Below are 17,236 nucleotides of genomic sequence, written 5' to 3' on the forward strand. Positions count from 1 at the left end.
TTCAACCATCCTTTAATCCATCACTATCTACTATATCACCTTCTACTCCCAAACCAGTTGATACACCCACCTCTATCCTTTTAAGCAATCTGTTAAACAATGACAGCACCCAATATACTCCTTACTCTTCCTTTAGCACCCCTGCTACTCCTCCCATATATCCTCACTATCTATGAGAATCAGTCCAACCTTGGTTTTCATTACCCTAAATTCCATACCTCCTCCCCACCAGTATTAAACGAACATGAGCACTTCTCTACTACCCCCAAATACTACCAATCAATTAGATCCAATCACGCCACCCCAAAAAACAAATATTACCTATTTATAAATAAATATAATATAAACTATAATATAAATATAAAAATAATATAAAATTATAATATAATAATATAAATATAAACTACCTACTTATAAATATAAAGTAGATTGCCTAGTAATTACAGGTGTGGGGGTAGTCACATTCTTTGATTTCCTGTCCTTGCCTATTTAAGTAGAACAGTGTGAAATATTTTCTGCTTAAAAACCTCAGCTTTGGCCGGCTAAGAACCTGCTGTATTCAACTGGACGTATAAGAGAATTTAAGTACCTTTATCTGCTCTTTTTTCAAAAAATACAGTATTTAAATTGATTTTAACTGTGTTGCAGGAATATTAACTGAACTGGAAGTTAGTCAGTGTTTGCTGAATTTTGTTATTTGCTAGTAATTACAGGTGTGGGGGTAGTCACATTCTTTGATTTCCTGTCCTTGCCTATTTAAGTGGTACAGTGTGAAATATTTTCTGCTTAAAAACCTCAGCTTTGGCCGGCTAAGAACCTGCTGTATTCAACTGGATGTATAAGAGAATTTAAGTACCTTTATCTGCTCTTTTTTTTCAAAAAAATACAGTATTTAAATTGATTTTAACTGTGTGGAAGGAATATTAACTGAACTGGAAGTTAGTCAGTGTGTGCTGAATTTTGTTATTTGCTAGTAATTACAGGTGTGGGGGTAGTCACATTCTTTGATTTCCTGTCCTTGCCTATTTAAATGGTACAGTGTGAAATATTTTCTGCTTAAAAACCTCAGCTTTGGCCGGCTTAGAACCTGCTGTATTCAACTGGACGTATAAGAGAATTTAAGTACCTTTATCTGCTCTTTTTTTTTTCAAAAAAATACAGTATTTAAATTGATTTTAACTATGTGGAAGGAATATTAACTGAACTGGAAGTTTTGACTCTGCTCTTCAGTTAGTCCCACCCACCCTCCGTGTTTTTGTTTTGGTGTTAATCTTAGTGGCCTTGCAACTGCCCGCCCCTCTTGTAAATTTGTGTTTGGATACTCCTTTGGGCCCATCTCATTTGCTCACTCAACTGAGTGCAGTGAGATCATATTCTGATTTCAGGCACTCCTACTGTGTACAAAGAGAGCATCTGGGAAACAGAAAAAAAAATGTAAGCTTGTTTCCTGCCTTTCCTGTTAAGTGGTATAGACTATTTGTAGGCTTCTGAGCCCCAAGCCCTTCTGTGTTGGAGGGAAGCCTTCTAGCTTAGTTTTTTTTTCTTATAACTAGCCAGTTTTCTAGTTTCAGCACTCAAATCTGTTTCTTTGATCTCAGCACTTGTTCAGAAAAAAAAAAAAATTTCATCTGCTTTTACTGTACTTGTGTTTCTACCTACTTTTTTTACTTTTGCATCATCTTAAAAGTACTCAGTTGTATTTATTACTGCTTGGTGTAACTCATTCTAAGCCTTTTGGTTTAAACACTTGGGCTTCGGACCAGTTGTTTTGCACTGAGAGGGTTTGTGGTCTGCACTGTAATGGCAGAACAGGTAGCTTACATCCTTCTAGGTTGGGAACTGCTGATTGAGGGCTCAGTGTCTGTTATTCTAAAACTGTATTACTTCTGGTTTAAGCACTTGTGCTTTCAGGCCAGTTATTTTACATTAAGAGGGTTCGTGGTCTGCACTCTTGTGGGAGGAGAGGCTTGACTCTGCCCTTCTGAGCTGGGAATTTCTGGTTGAAGGCTTATAGTGCATGCATATCTGAACTGCTTCTTACTGAAGTTGGTGCGCCTTGTTTGCTGTGGCATAGACTGGATTTGGGCCTGCTGGATCTAGCTTTGTTTGTGTAACTTGAGCACTAATCCAGGCATTCTCTAAAGTATTCAATTGTATTTATTACTGCTTGGTAGTAACTTGATTAAAGTGTAGCTATCATTCTAAGTCTTTTGGATTAAGCACTTGGGCTTCAGACCAGTTGTTTTACATTAGGAAGGTTTGTGGCATGCACTGTGGTGGCAGGACAGGTAGCTTTCATCCTTCTAAGTTGGGAACTGCTGATTGAGAGCCCAGTGTCTGTTATTCTTAAAGTGTATTAGTTCTGGTTTAAGCACTTGGGCTTTCAGGCCAGTTATTTTACATTAAGGTCTGTGGTCTGCACTCTTGTGGGAGAAGAGGCTGGACTCTGCCCTTCTGAGCTGGGAATTTCTGGTTGAAGGTTTATAGTGCCTGAATATTTGAACTGTATCTTACTGAAATTGGTACACCTTGTTTGCTGTAGCATAGACTAGATCCAGGCCTGCTGAATCTAGCTTTGTTTATATGCTTGTTGTTTGTTTGCTTGTTATTTCCCTGGAACGCTAGTTCCACCTAATATGCAGCTTCTCAGCGCTTCTGTGGATCACTAGTGATATCTGCATTGCTTACTGTACTTATTTCCTTGTTTCACTTGAAAGAAAGTTACTGTTTGTCTTTTTGCATTTAAGTTACCTGTAACACATTGCACTTAAGTTACCTGGCACTTGCTCACTAAAGCAATTATATAAGTCAGCACTAAAAATTAAAAGCACTACACCCTCACTCCCCACTGGCCCTGGTTTTCAATTATTAAGGAATTCCCAATATTATTCTAGCATGTCCAAAGGTCAGTTGTCAATCTCCTCTCCGGTCCAGCTGGTGAATCTGGGAATATTGAGGCAGTGTTGCAACTGCCTCATGTACACAGACAACCCTCTCCTCCTCCCAACAAATTCCTACACATGTGAGAGATGCAACCATATAGCCAAACTGGAGGCTAAGCTCTCTCAACTCAGTACTGGCATAACCAGTCAGGAGGAGAAGGAACCCACACTCACTACAATTCCAGTCTCACATAGACCTACCACGACAGCAAACCAAACACATAATCACACAAAAACATACTCGGAGGCTCTAAATAAAGATCTGCCGAAGCAGCAGAGACCTCCAAAGCAGACACCCAAGCAGCCACTACCCCAAAACAAAACACGTGCAACACATATCTCACAAAGCCAGTGTGCCGAACAGTCACAGCCCTTAAGACTAAACAACACACCTGATACACTTGTAATAGGTGACTCTATCGTCAGGCACACTGACGTCCCGCTCATCAGGCTGAACAAGGAGAGGGTCATGGTGAGCAGCCTGTCGGGCGCTAGGATCCGCCACATAACACAAGCACTCAGGTCACTCCAAGGCAAGTACAAATATGACTCAGTCATTGTCCATGCTGGTGTGAATGACCTGAGACATACCTCCCTGGACTACATGAAAAGAGACATAAAGGAGCTTTCTGAGCATGTAGCCCAGGCCGGTATGACCCTGACCTTGAGTAGCATCTTACCCTCACCAAGAATGATGCCACAATATGAAGACAAGATGATCAATTTCAACAATTGGCTTAAGTACTGGTGTCATTCAAAGGGGATCCAATGCCTGTCAGCTTGAGATGATATGCTCGACAAGCCACGATGCTTCGCTAGGGACGGATTGCACCTGTCACCCCTGGGCTTTCGGATATTGGCAAAGGCTCTTGCTACCCCCATAGTGCCTTTTTTAGGCAAGGCTCAAAAGACAAACCCACCTCCATAGGTATCACAAGGGATAAGAAACTAAGAGTAATGCTACTCAATGCCAGAAGTCTAAACCTCAAGATGCACCTTTTCGAAACTCTCCTTAGCATGGAGAATATCGATATCTGTGCAGTAACAAAAACCTGGTTCAGGGCTCCCGAGAGCACCCCAGCACTACCAGGTTATACCTCATACCATGCTTTTCGGCCCCAAAACTTGGACCGAACCACAAAAGGAGGGGAGTATCGATATTCATCAAAGATACCCACACCTCCAGGTTGGTGGCAAAGCACGAAGCATCAGAGACTATCCATGTGCAACTAACAGTGGGTAAAACTGTCTTCCAGTTTATAGCCTGCTACAGACCACCCTCCCAAACCCAGGAACCCCACTTGGCCTTCCTGAGAACACTGGAAAATATGAAGGTCTCTCCAAACACCATTATATTGGGCGACTTCAACTACCCAAACATAGACTGGGAGCATTACTCTAGCTCCAACACCCTAGCCCAAAGGTTCCTAGAATTTATAAACTCAAATGCTATGGAACAACTTGTTACCACTCCCACAAGAGGGGAAAACATACTGGACCTGATCATCACCAACATGGGGACTCTATGCTCCAGACCAGAAGTGTATCCCTCACTGGTAAGATCAGACCATAAACTAATCTCACTGGATATTCACATCCCGACCCCACCCCTGCCCAGAAAACCACAGTGAAAAACTTCTCTAAAGCAAATTTCACACTCCTCAAAACTGAGGCGAAATCCTTCAAAGCCCCCGGGCCTGTGGAAAATATGGCCCAGACCACAGAATCCTTTATAAACGCATTCTATGAACACCTTCAGGAATGCATGGATCATGCGATCCCAAATAAAACCAAGACCCAATCCTCCAAAGGCAGACATCCTGTCTGGTGGACCCCAGCCATAAACAAACTATACAATAGAAGGAGGAAGCTACTAAATGATAGAGCAAAATCCCAAAAAGGGAAGGCACCACTGATCAGTATTAGCAAAAAACTACGGGCACACATAAAATTGTCTAAGGCCAGCTTCGAGAGAAAAATTGCACAGGACACTAAGGATAATCACAAGGCTTTCTTTAGTTATGTTAGGAACCTGGGTGGTAATTCCCAGATATGCTCAGAATTAGTCCAAAATGACAAAAATACACCGAACCCACAGACATTGCCAACATCCTAGCTGACAGGTTCAGCGCAAACTTCTCCCCCCCCTCCCCACCAAAAGGGCAAATATCTAAACCAGCAGAGTGCTGCCCCCCTGACATCTCAGATGCTCAGGTAAGAGCCGCCCTCTCCAAAGCAAAAAACACAGCATCAATGGGACCAGACGGTGTCCCGGGCTGTGTCCTACATGAACTCCAAGAAGAGCTAAACCCAAACATAAAACTACTGTTCAATCTCAGCCTTATTACAGGATATGTGCCCAAAGAGTGGCGTACAGCAACAGTGGTCCCTCTCCATAAAGGTGGTTCCTCAACGGATCCTGAAAACTATCGCCCCATAAGCCTGACTAGCTTGGTCTGCAAAGCTATGGAAGGGATCATCATGGACCTCATAAATAAAGATATTGGGGACCTACAAACACTGGATCCTACCCAGTTCGGCTTTGTTAAGGGCAGATCCTGCCTCTTAAACCTGGTTGATTTCTTTGAAACAGTCACCAAGGCCATTGACGAGGGGAAGGTGGTCCACACAGCCTACCTGGACCTCGCAAAAGCCTTCGATACAATACCCCACTTGGGCATTATAGATAAGCTCACCAGCTTAAATATAAACCCCTATGTCACTAGATGGATTGCAAACTGGCTCAAGGACAGAACCCACATGGTTAGAATTGCTGGAGCCATGTCAGACTCCAAACCAGTTACAAGTGGTGTCCCACAAGCCTCAGTCCTGGGACCTCTCTTGTTCGGTATATATTTCTCGGAGGTACAAACCAACACGGAAGGACTGTGGCTGACCAAGTTCGCAGATGACTGCAAACTGGGCGCCATAATCGACTCTCCATCTGACACAAGCATCCTCCAAAAGGGCCTCATAGAAACAGACAACTGGTGCCAGAGCCATGGCCTCAAGCTAAATGCCAAAAAGTGTATAGTCATCCCCTTTGGCAAAAACAAAGTGCCCACAAATTACCACATAGGTGGTAATCCATTAAGTACAGAAGAAGTAATTAGGGACCTGGGGACCCAAGTTGATAGCAATCTCTCATTTGACAACCACGTGGCCAAAGTGGTTAGAAAAACATTTTATATAGCCCACCTAATCATGAAGGGATTCACATCTAGATCAGGGACGTCATCGTGCCTCTTTACTCATCCCTCATCAGGCCCATAATTGAGTACAATGCCCCTTTTGGGATGTACCTTACCAGACACCTGCAGCAACTGGAAAGACCCCAAAAGTACCTCACCAAGAGGATCAAAGGGCTCAAACAGATGCCATATGCTGCCTGGTTAAAGAAACTCCAGCTCTACTCAGTGGAATACCGCCTGTTCAGAGGCGATCTGTGCCTGACGTATAAAGCCATGTCCAACCCGGAATTAATGGACATGCTGCACCTCAGAAAATCCAAATCCCATCGAGCTACTCGCTCGAGAGACTTGAACCTCAGCACTGAAATAAATAGGACATGCTGGAGGGACAGATTCATAACCCAGAGGCTCCCTTCACTCTGGAATAAAATCCCAGTCCTGGTTAGGCAGAGTCCCTCATTGACTCTCTTCAAGAGGAATCTTGATGAGTGGATAGGAGATCATAGGTTTACCCCAGGTATCACTTCTGTGTCACTGTTAGACAGAGGCACAGTATACTAACCTCGAAAAAGGGCATAGCAAAATAAATTTAAAATGGGTGGCGAAAGCCAAACACATTCTGGCTAGGCTTATAAATGCCCTAGGGCAGATAGCCTAGTATAAACCTATGAACCTATGAACCTATTACCAAAAACTCTTACTTAAGATACTAAAACTCATAGTTAACTTACGCTATAACCTCACAATGCATGGGGACATCCACCCAAACCATGGCCTAGCGTCCACTGCTACACCTAGCTCCCACACTAATAAACCTACCAATACTACTCTGTCTAATAGGCCCCCAACTCCTTCCTAGCCTGTCATCTAAACATTAGAAACCTAAATAATAAGGTTCATAGCCTGCATGCCCTCTTAGCAGTCCATTCCCCAGACATACTATTTCTTACTGAAACCTGGCTAAAAGCAGCAACTAAAGATAATGAGGTCATACCCCCGGGGTATCAAATACTTACACTAGACAGCGCTAATAGAAATGGTGGTGGGGTTGCTGTTCTCTACAAATCTAACCTAACAGTTACCGCAGATACTCAACAACCACCCCAAGATAATAATGCTGGAACCCTGATTGCCAAACTTCAAATTAACAAAAACAAATGTAGATATATTGTCTGTGTCTACATTCCCCCAGGTAAAAATGTTAGCACTCCAGAAGACATCTTACAACGGTTATCTAGTAACTACCCCCAAGAAACCATTGTTCTTGGAGACTTTAACACTGATTGGAGCTCCTGCTCCTCTGAACCTCCTACTACACACATTAACCTATATGGGTTTTCACAGGTCATTTCCACTCCCACCAGACTTAATAAATCTAATAACAAAGAAAGTACCCTAAACTGGATACTTTTCAATGGCCATCCCCAGTTATACAAGTCGGGACTCTGCCCGATGGTCTAAGTGACCACTGCCTCACCTATATAATTAAGCTCAAAGCTGACAACCCCCAGTTACTCACTTACTAACAACGTACAACTTATAAGATCCAACAAAAACATTAACCTTACCAACTTCCAAAATGAACTCAGAGCATACAACTGGTCTGTCCTAAAACTACTTCCACTGGTTGATGCAGTGGAATACTTCAATAACAAATTCCTTGCCATCCTCATCTCTCATGTTCCTACCCACACCATCCAAACCAAAACAAAAACAGCATCTTGGCTCTCAAAAGACACAAAATCTAAAATCATACTTTGAAATAAAGCATGGGCCACTTGGTGTGCTACAAGAGACCCATAACACCAACTTAGATATAGACAATTAAGGAACAATACCAAAAAATCTATTATCCTTGACAAGAAAAACTTCTGTTACCAGCTGCAACTGAAAAGCCATAATAGATAAGTTCTGGGCTGGCATAAATAAGCTACTTCACCCAGAATGCACTTCTATTCCCTCCCATTTGGTCTCTACCCATGATTCACCAGTAGACACTGCAAATACCTTCAATAGCTTCTTCACAGAAACTATTCAGACCCTGGCCAGCCAACTCACTCTTGCCTCCTCTATCTTAGATAATGACACACCTAATACCCCCTCTCTCCCTTAGCTTTCAACCTGTTCCTATCACTCTAATCTGAAGTCTTATCAAGAAATTAAAGCCTACCACTCTCGCTGCTGACCTCCTCCCTGCAGAGTATTTGCAAAGGCTGCTGATGTCATTGATTGCCCAATCTCAGACTTGATAAATAGAACCTTATCCGAAGCCTGCATCCCCTCAATTTGGAAAGTATCCCATGTTATACCTCTGCATAAAGATGGTAGCTCCATAGAACTATCAGACTTCAGACCCATAGCCGTCCTATCTCCGCTAGCTATAATAATGGAAAAATGTGCCCATAAACAACTCCTGCACCACCTAATTCAAGGAAAGCTGCTGGCTGACTCTAAGCATGGCTTCAGGCCATTGCACAGCACCACCTCAGCTTTTCTCTCTTTCTCTAATGTCATTAACAATAGCCACAATAACAACCTACTTTCCTCTGCTCTCCTTCTAGATCTAACCAAGGCTTTTGACATGGTTAACCATCAGTTACTCATCCATACCCTGAAAGCCTTCTCCTTATGCTACCACTCTCTCCAATGGTTTCAATCCTATCTATCTGGATATCAACAGACAGCCCCTTGGCAAGATAAGCTATCATCCTGTCTACCCATTACCTTAGGAGTCCCACAGGGCTCAATACTTGGACCTTTTCTGTTCCCTATGTTTATTAATGACCTGTACACGATTATTCCTAAGGCAACATGTATTCAATATGCAGACAACTCCACACTGATCTGCTCAGCCACCTCACAAGCAGATCTGCAGTCTTTAACCCAGAATACTTTCAATACTGTTGAAAATTGGCTCATTAATCACTGTCATTTACTAAACCCTAAAAAAACAAAGTTGCTCCTGTTCACTCCCACTCATAGGTCCATCCCTCCAACCATTACCATCATATCTAACAATGGGACCACTATCTTCCCTGAAGCCCAAATCAAACTCCTGGAAGTCATAGTAGACAATAACCTTACATTTGATGCACATGTCAATCAAACCATCCAAACTATAAACAAAAAACTTGGAGCCCTTTACAAGCTCAAACCCTTCCTCACTCCTCTTGCTAGAACTGATATTGCCCGTTCTCATCTCCTATCTACCCTCCTTTACACCTCCCCTCTACTCACAAACCTGCGCATAACTTAAATTAACAAATTATCCTACTGTTATGACCACATAGCTAGATTTGCCACTGGTTCAACCTAGAGGACTCACCACTGATGCAATCTAAATCTTCTAGGGTGGCTTGAACTAACTTCCCTACTACAGATTAACCAGCTCATAGTAGCTCATAAAATACTCTACCACCCTGATAATACACCAGCACTCAAAAATATTGTCAGCCCATATAGTAATCACAGAAAACTTCATTCTTCCAATAGACTATTGGTCCAAACAGTCAAATCCAACAACACAGCTGGTGAAGCCTTGTTTGCCAACTCGGCTGGTAAAACCTGGAATCAGCTCCCTGCTGACCTTACTCTTGAACCCTCAATTATACTATTCAAAGAAAATCTCAAAAAATATTTCAAATCACACTGGCTGTGCCTTTGCTCTAATCCTAACTAGCATCATCTCTGTGTCTCAAGAACGTTAACACAATTGTATTATGCATACTAAGTGTCCTAATGTAGAATTTCATAATTCTATTCTCTATAGTTCGTCCTACAAGTGTATAGTGCTCATTTCTGATTTAAAAAATTTGTATAAAAAGTGTCTTGTGTATTTTATAAATTGTCTGTCTGTTGTATTGCATATATTACATTACTGTGTGGAACTTTTCTCCCCGGACCTCTGCTGAAAATGGACATGTATCCAGTCGGACTATCCCGGCCAACAAATGTAAAATAAATAAATAAATAAATATTTAAATAAATAAATCTGGTCACACAGAACATTTCTTTTCCCCCGTATGCAGTTCTTCTGGGTGCATGTTATGATATGCCCTTTAAAAATACATAAGGGGAGAGTCTGGCATAATGGTTAAGGTCTTTACCTCAAAGACACAAGGTACAGAGGTTGATTCATAGGTTCATAAGTAGGTACTAGGCTATCGGCCCAAGGGCATATGTAAGCCTAGTCAACAAGGTTCCCTGGCTTACACCACCCAAGAAAGTTATTTTCCTGAGCCACTGTCAAGCAGAGACACAGAAGTGATCTCCGGGGTGTATTTCCTATTTCCCATCCACTCATCAAGATCTTTCTTCAAGAGTGCTAATGAAGAACTGGAAATCTCTGGGACAGGAATCTATCCCTCCAGCATGTCCTGTTTATTGTGGTGACAAGGTTTAGGTCCCTAGAGCATGTAGCTTGGAGGGATTGGGATTTCTTTAGGTGTAGCATGTCCAACAGCTCTGGGTTTGACATAGCTTTATATGTTAGGTAGAGATCACCTCGAAGTAGGCGATATGCTATGGAGTAAAGCTGGAGTTTTTTGAAGTGGTCAGTGTAGGGCAGTAATCCTCTTTGTGAGGTACTTCTGTGGACTTTCCAGCTGTTGCAGATATCTTGTGAGGTACATTCCAAACGGGGCATTGTACTCTATAATGGGTCTAATGAGTGTTGAGTAGAGGGGAACAATGACCTCTTTTTTCCTGGATGAGAACCCTTTTATGATGAGGTATGCCATGTAGAAGGACTTCCTGACTACTGTGATGATGTGACTATAAAAGGAGAGACTACTGTCCACCTGGGTCCCAAGGTCTCTTATCGCGCATTCGGTGTTAAGTAAATTGCTGCCTATGTGGTAGTTCATGGGTACAGAGTTTTTACCAATGGGGATGACACTGCACTTTTTGGCATTGAGCTTGAGGCCATGGCTCTGACAACAGGCATCTGTCTCAGCGAGGCCCTTTTGTAGGATGTCCACATTATTTGGGGACTTGACTATGGCTCCTAGTTTGCAGTCATCTGTGATCTTCATTAGCCAGAGGCCTTCTGTGTTAGCCTGTACTTCAGAGAAGTAGATACCAAACAGGAGAGGTCCCAGGACGGAATCCTGTGGTACTCCATTTGTCACTGCTTTGAGGTCAGATTTGGAGTCTGAAACATTTACAGTGTGGGCTCTGTCAGTGAGCCATTTGGCAATCCATCTTGTGACATACGGATTTATACCTAGTTTAATGAGTTTAGCTATAATTCCAGAATGGGGGATGGTGTCGAAAGCCTTGGCGAGGTCAAGATAGGCTGTGTGAACTACCTTACCCTCATCTACGGCTTTGGTGACTGCCTCAAAGAAATCGAACAGGTTCAGGAGGCATGATCTGCCTTTCACAAACCTGAACTACGTGGGATCCAGAGTTTGGAAGTTACCAATGTCTTTGTTTATGAGATCCATGATGATACGTTCCATGGCCTTGCAGACCAGGCTCATCGGGCTAATAGGTCGATAGTTCCCGGGATCAGTGGTGGCTCCCCCTTTGTGGAGTGGGATAACTGTTGCTGTGCGCCATTCAGTGGGCACAAAGCCTGATGAGAGGCTATTATTGAACATGGTGCTTAAGTGGGGAGCCAGTTCGTTCTGAAGTTCATGTAAAACGCAGCCTAGGATGTTGTCCGGTCCCATGGATGCTGTGTTTTTGGCTTTAGAGAGTGCAGCTTTTACCTGCATAGTTGTGATTACAGGGACTCTGGCATTCTTCCGGTATAGATATGGGCCCTTTAGGGGGTGAGAGGGGGGTAAAGTTAGTACTGAACCTATCTGCCAGGATGATGGCGATATCAGTTGGTTCTGTAAGTTTCTTGCCTTTGTGCTGTAACTCAATGCAGATCTGGGTGTTGCCATTGAGATTCTTGATATAGCTATAGAATGCTTTGTGGTTGTCCTTGGAATTAGTGGCGATTTTGTTTTCATAGCTAGCTTTGGAGGATCTTATAAGGGATCTCAGCTTCTTACTGAGGCTGACCAGGGAGCTCCTCCACTCATGGGATTTTACTCTCTTTTGAAACAGTTTCTTCCTTCTGTTGTACAGTTTGTTTATGGCAGGGGACCACCAGATTGGCTTCCTTTTTTTGGAGGATAGCGTCTTGGTTCTGTTTGGGATGGCACAATCCATGCACTCGTGTAAGTGCTTATAGAGTGCATTTGTGTAGGATTCAGCAGTTGTAACTGTATTGTCCATCTGCATGGGTGTCATGAAGTTCACCACTTCTGTCTTAAGAAGCATGAAGTTGGCTTTGGAGAAATATTTTGCTGTGGTTTCCTTAATGGGGGGTGTGGGCGGGATGTGGATATCAAGAGTGATTAGCTTATGGTTGGATCGGACCAACGAGGAGTTGACTTCAGGTGTGAAACACCAGTCACTCATGTTGATAATGACTAGGTCTAGGATATTGTTGCCCCTGGTGGGGGGGTGGGGGGGTGGATAAGTTGATCCAGGGCATTGGAGTTTATGAATTCCAGAAAGCGTTGAGTTAAGGAGTTGGTACATTAGTAGTTTTCCCTGTTCATGGTGGGGTAGTTGAAGTCGCCCATTATTAAGGTGTTTGGTTGAACCCTAATATTTTCCAGTACATCAAGAAAAGTGGAGTGGGAATCCTGGGGCATGGTGGGGGATCTGTAGCAAGCTACAATTTGGATTGCAGTTTTGCCCAGAGTTGGTTGCACTTGGATAACCTTGGATGCATTATGCTGAGCAACTAGCCTGGAGGTGTGGATATCCTTAATGAATATGGACACACCTCAGTCTTTGGTGTTTCTGTCCAGGTTACATAGCCAAAAGGTGTGGTATGAGTTATAGCCTAGCAGTGCAGGGGTGCTCTCTGGAGCCTTGAACCAGGTCTCAGTCACTGCACAGATATCGATGTTCTCCATTTTAAAGAGTGTCTCGAGTGAGTGCATTTTGAGATTTAGACTTCTAGCATTGAGTAGCATTACCCTCAGTTTTTGCTTGCCTGTTCCCGTTATGGTGGTGAATTTGTTATTTGAACCTTGCATAAAAAAGGCACTATAGGGGCAGCAAGAGCCTTAGCCAGTAGACGGAATCCCAGGGGTGACAGGTGCAGGCCATCTGTGGCAAAGCATCGTGGTCTGTCGACCATGTCATCCCAAGCAGACAGATACCGGATCCCCTTAGAATGACACCAGAAGCTTAGCCAATTGTTGAAGTCAATCATTTTGTCCTTGTACTGCAGTATCATTCTGCTACTCAGGGCTAGGGTCATACCTGCCTGGGCTACAAGATCGGAGAGCTCTTCCATGTTTCTTTTCATGTAGTCCAGGGAGGTACGTCTCAGGTCATTCACACCAACATGGACAATGACATATAAATACACATACAAATGTCATATTTGTACTTGTTGTGGTGTGACCTGAGTGCATGGGTTATGTGGCGGATCCTGGCACCCGACAGGCAACTGACAGTAACCTTCTCCTTGTTTAGCCTGGTGAGTGGAACATCAGTGTGCCTGACTATAGAGTCACCTTTGACTAGTGTGTTGGATACTTTGTTTTGCCTTATTGGCTGTGATTGAGTGGCACACTGAGTCTGTGGGCTATGTGCCATTTGGGTTGTGTTGGGGGATGGAGGTTGCTTGCGTTTCTGCTTTGGAGGTCTCTGTTGCTTAGACAGATTATTATTGAGAGCCTCTGTGAATGTTTTTGTATTACTATGTGTGGATTTTGGTAGTGTAGATTTAGGAAGACTAAGTGATGATTGTGGTGTGGTGCAAATGTTTACCTTCTCCTCATGACTGTCAAGTTCAGTCTTGGTTGGAGAGAGCTTTACCTCCAGTTTGGCTGGATAAGTGCATCTCTCACAGGTTGTAGTGTTGGGTGGTAGGAGTAGATGGTTGTCTGTGTACATGAGGCAATTTCTACATTGCCTCAAGATGCCCAGATTCATCAGATAGACAGGAGAGAACACTGGGAGCTGACCCTTGGACATGCCTGAATAAAAAACTATTTTCCTCTAGATAAGTGAGGAAAGTGAGTATAAGAGCTGTTTTTCTCTAAGCAAGTGAGAAAAGTAAGTGCAAAAACTGTTTTCCTCTAGGTAATGAAGATTGAGTGCTATAGTAATTAGTAGCTTATTTAGTGCTTACAAGTTCTGAACAAGTGCTGAGCATGAATAAGCAAATTTAAGTGCTAAAACTAAGAATCTGTATCTGTACTAGACAATCTGACCTCAGGCTATAAGTTAGGCTTAACAATGTCCCTTCAGGGCAGTTAGCCTAGTTTTAAATATGAAAAAGATTGCAGTGTGAGCAATTTGTTTATATTAAGTACACTGTAACTATGAGATCTGTGTATTTTCCAGTTAATACCAGCATAAGAAGCTCATACTTTTTCCAGATTAACCAAATGATTACCTACTTCGAACACATCACTCCGTTAGTTTTATTGTACAGATTACTTTGTATGTTAGGTTTATTGTAAAGATTGCATTGTATGCATGGTTTATTGTACAAGATAAGTAACTTTCTAACACCAGAGATGAAACTGAGTTTCAATAATGATGTTCTTCTCCCTCAGTGTCTACATGTCCTGTGGAATCCTCGAGGATTCTGTACTGGGACCTCTTCTGGGATGTCTTCTGTTTATCATCTAGTTTTCTGAAGTAAAAGCCAATACTAAGGGCTCTGTATGACAAAGTTTGCAGATGACTGCAAGATAGGTGCAGTTATTGAATCCCCAAATGATTTAGCCATCCTGCAGAAAGGTTTGTCCCAAAGAAATAACCGGCTCTAACATCATGGACTGAAACTAAATGCCAAAAAATGCATTATTGTAGCCTTTAGGAAGTCATCTACCCCAAGGAACTACCATATTGACAATATACCCTAAAAGCTTGACACAGATGTTTGGGATTTGGGAACCTATGTGGACAGTGACCTAACTTTTCACCAACATGTGTCTATTGTTGTAAGAAAGTCCTTCTGTATTGCACAGCATATAAACAAAGAGAATGTACCTACATCTAGGGATGTCATTGTCTCCTTTTACTCAGCCTTTGCAGACATGTCAGTAGTGCATTTGTTTTGATTTGCATTTCATCTTTATACAAACCATTAATTCAAATAAATTTCCAGTATGTTTGTAGAATGCACTATTATCTACGTATTTTAAATACAATGTTCGCACTATCATTGTCTCCTTTTACTCAGCCTTTGCAGACATGTCAGTAGTGCATTTGTTTTGATTTGCATTTCATCTTTATACAAACCATTAAGTTAAATAAAGTTACAATATGTTTGTAGAATGCGCTATTATCTATGTATTTTAAATACAATGTTCATACAATCATTGTCTCCTTTTACTCAGCCTTTGCAGACATGTCAGTAGTGCATTTGTTTTGATTTGCATTTCATCTTTATACAAACCATTAATTCAAATAAATTTCCAATATGTTTGTAGAATTCACTATTATCTACGTATTTTAAATACGATGTTCGCACAATGTTCGCACAGTCATTGTCTTCCTGTAAGCGGCGAGCTTCCCATTGCTTTACCTTTTTAAAAGGCCCGTTCTTCTTGTGTGACTGGCCTACTTAATAAAATGAAATTAGTCAATAAATAAAGAAATACCATAGTTGCCAGAATGTCCATGTAAAAGGAGACTTGAGTTTGTAAGGTTTACTTTGTAAACACATCTACATCTTCATATAAAGAATATTCTCTGTCTTTTCAATGATTGACGTCTTTAAGCAGCTGTTAAGCTTACACCTGTTTCCATTTTTTTTGTATATTAAGCAGTCACCGTTCCTACTTTTGTCTTTCTCTGCTTCTGTTTACTACATTTTTATTAATGCTTCTTCTTAAATAAGCCTTAGTACATGTTAATCTTCATGTTATTTTATGCGGATTTTCAGTATTTACTCTGGCAGATTTCTCTGTAATCTCTGGTGATCTAAAATAGCCTGCATTGTATAGTGCATGATGCATTTCTAATTTAAATGTTGCCAGGTTGTGGCTGAAAATGGGACCCTCTGGTCCACTCTCTGTACCTATCTGAAACAGATACATAAGCAAGGAAATTAATTTACATGTTCACCATTCCACATGATAGAATGATTGTAGCACAGGCAATGCATTCATCCTCTATTAAAGTTCATGCAAGCTTTCTGGGGCAAGGAATCAGTCAAGACTCCATCTGTGACTACCTATTTTTTGTAATATAAAATATCTAATTGCTTTGATAATGATGCCAAAGAAGCAGTTTAATTGCTTAAAACACTTAAGCAAAAATGTGAGCCTGCTTTTGGGTTCCTTTTACGTGATCGAATAATCATAATAGCGAACGCTCATAAGAGTGAAAATGCCGCACATCGAAGTGCTTTTTTTGGGATCGCAGTACAGTGAAGATTGGAATATTTGCCCTTTCCTCACTATAGTGCGATCTCGGAGTTGGTATGTATATTTAGCGGGGGGGGGCACAGCCCCCCACAATAATAGTTCGATGTGAGGTGTTTTCGCTCTTATGAGCGTTCACTATTATGATCATTCGATCATGTAATAAGAACCCCTGCTGTTATCTTTGCTTTCATTATTACAGTTCAAAAAGTAAAAGTAGCAATTTAAAAAAAAAATAATAACAATAATTTTGTTTTTGATTATTTTTGTGCAGCAAACCATCAATGTGAAGAGAACCAGTTTCAATGTGCCAACAAACATTGCATACCCCGCAGCTGGGAATGTGATGGACTTGATGACTGCGGTGACAACAGTGATGAAGATGATAGTCACTGTGCTACAAGAACCTGTAAGCCTGAAGAGTTTCAGTGTGATAATGGGCGCTGTATCCCAAAGAGCTGGGTTTGTGATGTTGAAGATGATTGTGGGGACCACTCAGATGAGCCCTACGATGTGTGCAGTAAGTATTGAAAGATTTTACAATTCTGCTTTCTATGTTCTGTTTACAGTATTATCTTCACCTGATAACATAGTTAAAGGTTAATAGGTAAGCACTAGGCAATCATCCTGCAGACCATTACATGCCAAGCCCATAATCCATGTTCAAAAGTTCCTTCTTGCATAAAAAAAAAGGTAACATAAG

The 17,236-nt window shown here is 41.8% G+C and overlaps 1 protein-coding gene across 1 annotated transcript in view; it reads left to right on the forward strand.

Annotated features, from left to right (window-relative positions):
- The window catches only part of LOC122788060 (low-density lipoprotein receptor-related protein 2-like), a 1,238,079-nt gene that overhangs the window by 841,933 nt on the left and 378,910 nt on the right, over positions 1-17,236 (forward strand). The window contains exon 57 of the mRNA XM_044054982.1: positions 16,808-17,053. Coding sequence (XP_043910917.1) covers positions 16,808-17,053 — 246 coding nt within the window. The remainder of the gene's footprint in view (positions 1-16,807; positions 17,054-17,236) is intronic.

Source organism: Protopterus annectens, chromosome 13.part0, assembly GCF_019279795.1.
Source record: "Protopterus annectens isolate FY-2018-M chromosome 13.part0, PAN1.0, whole genome shotgun sequence".
Lineage (NCBI taxonomy): Eukaryota > Metazoa > Chordata > Ceratodontiformes > Protopteridae > Protopterus > Protopterus annectens.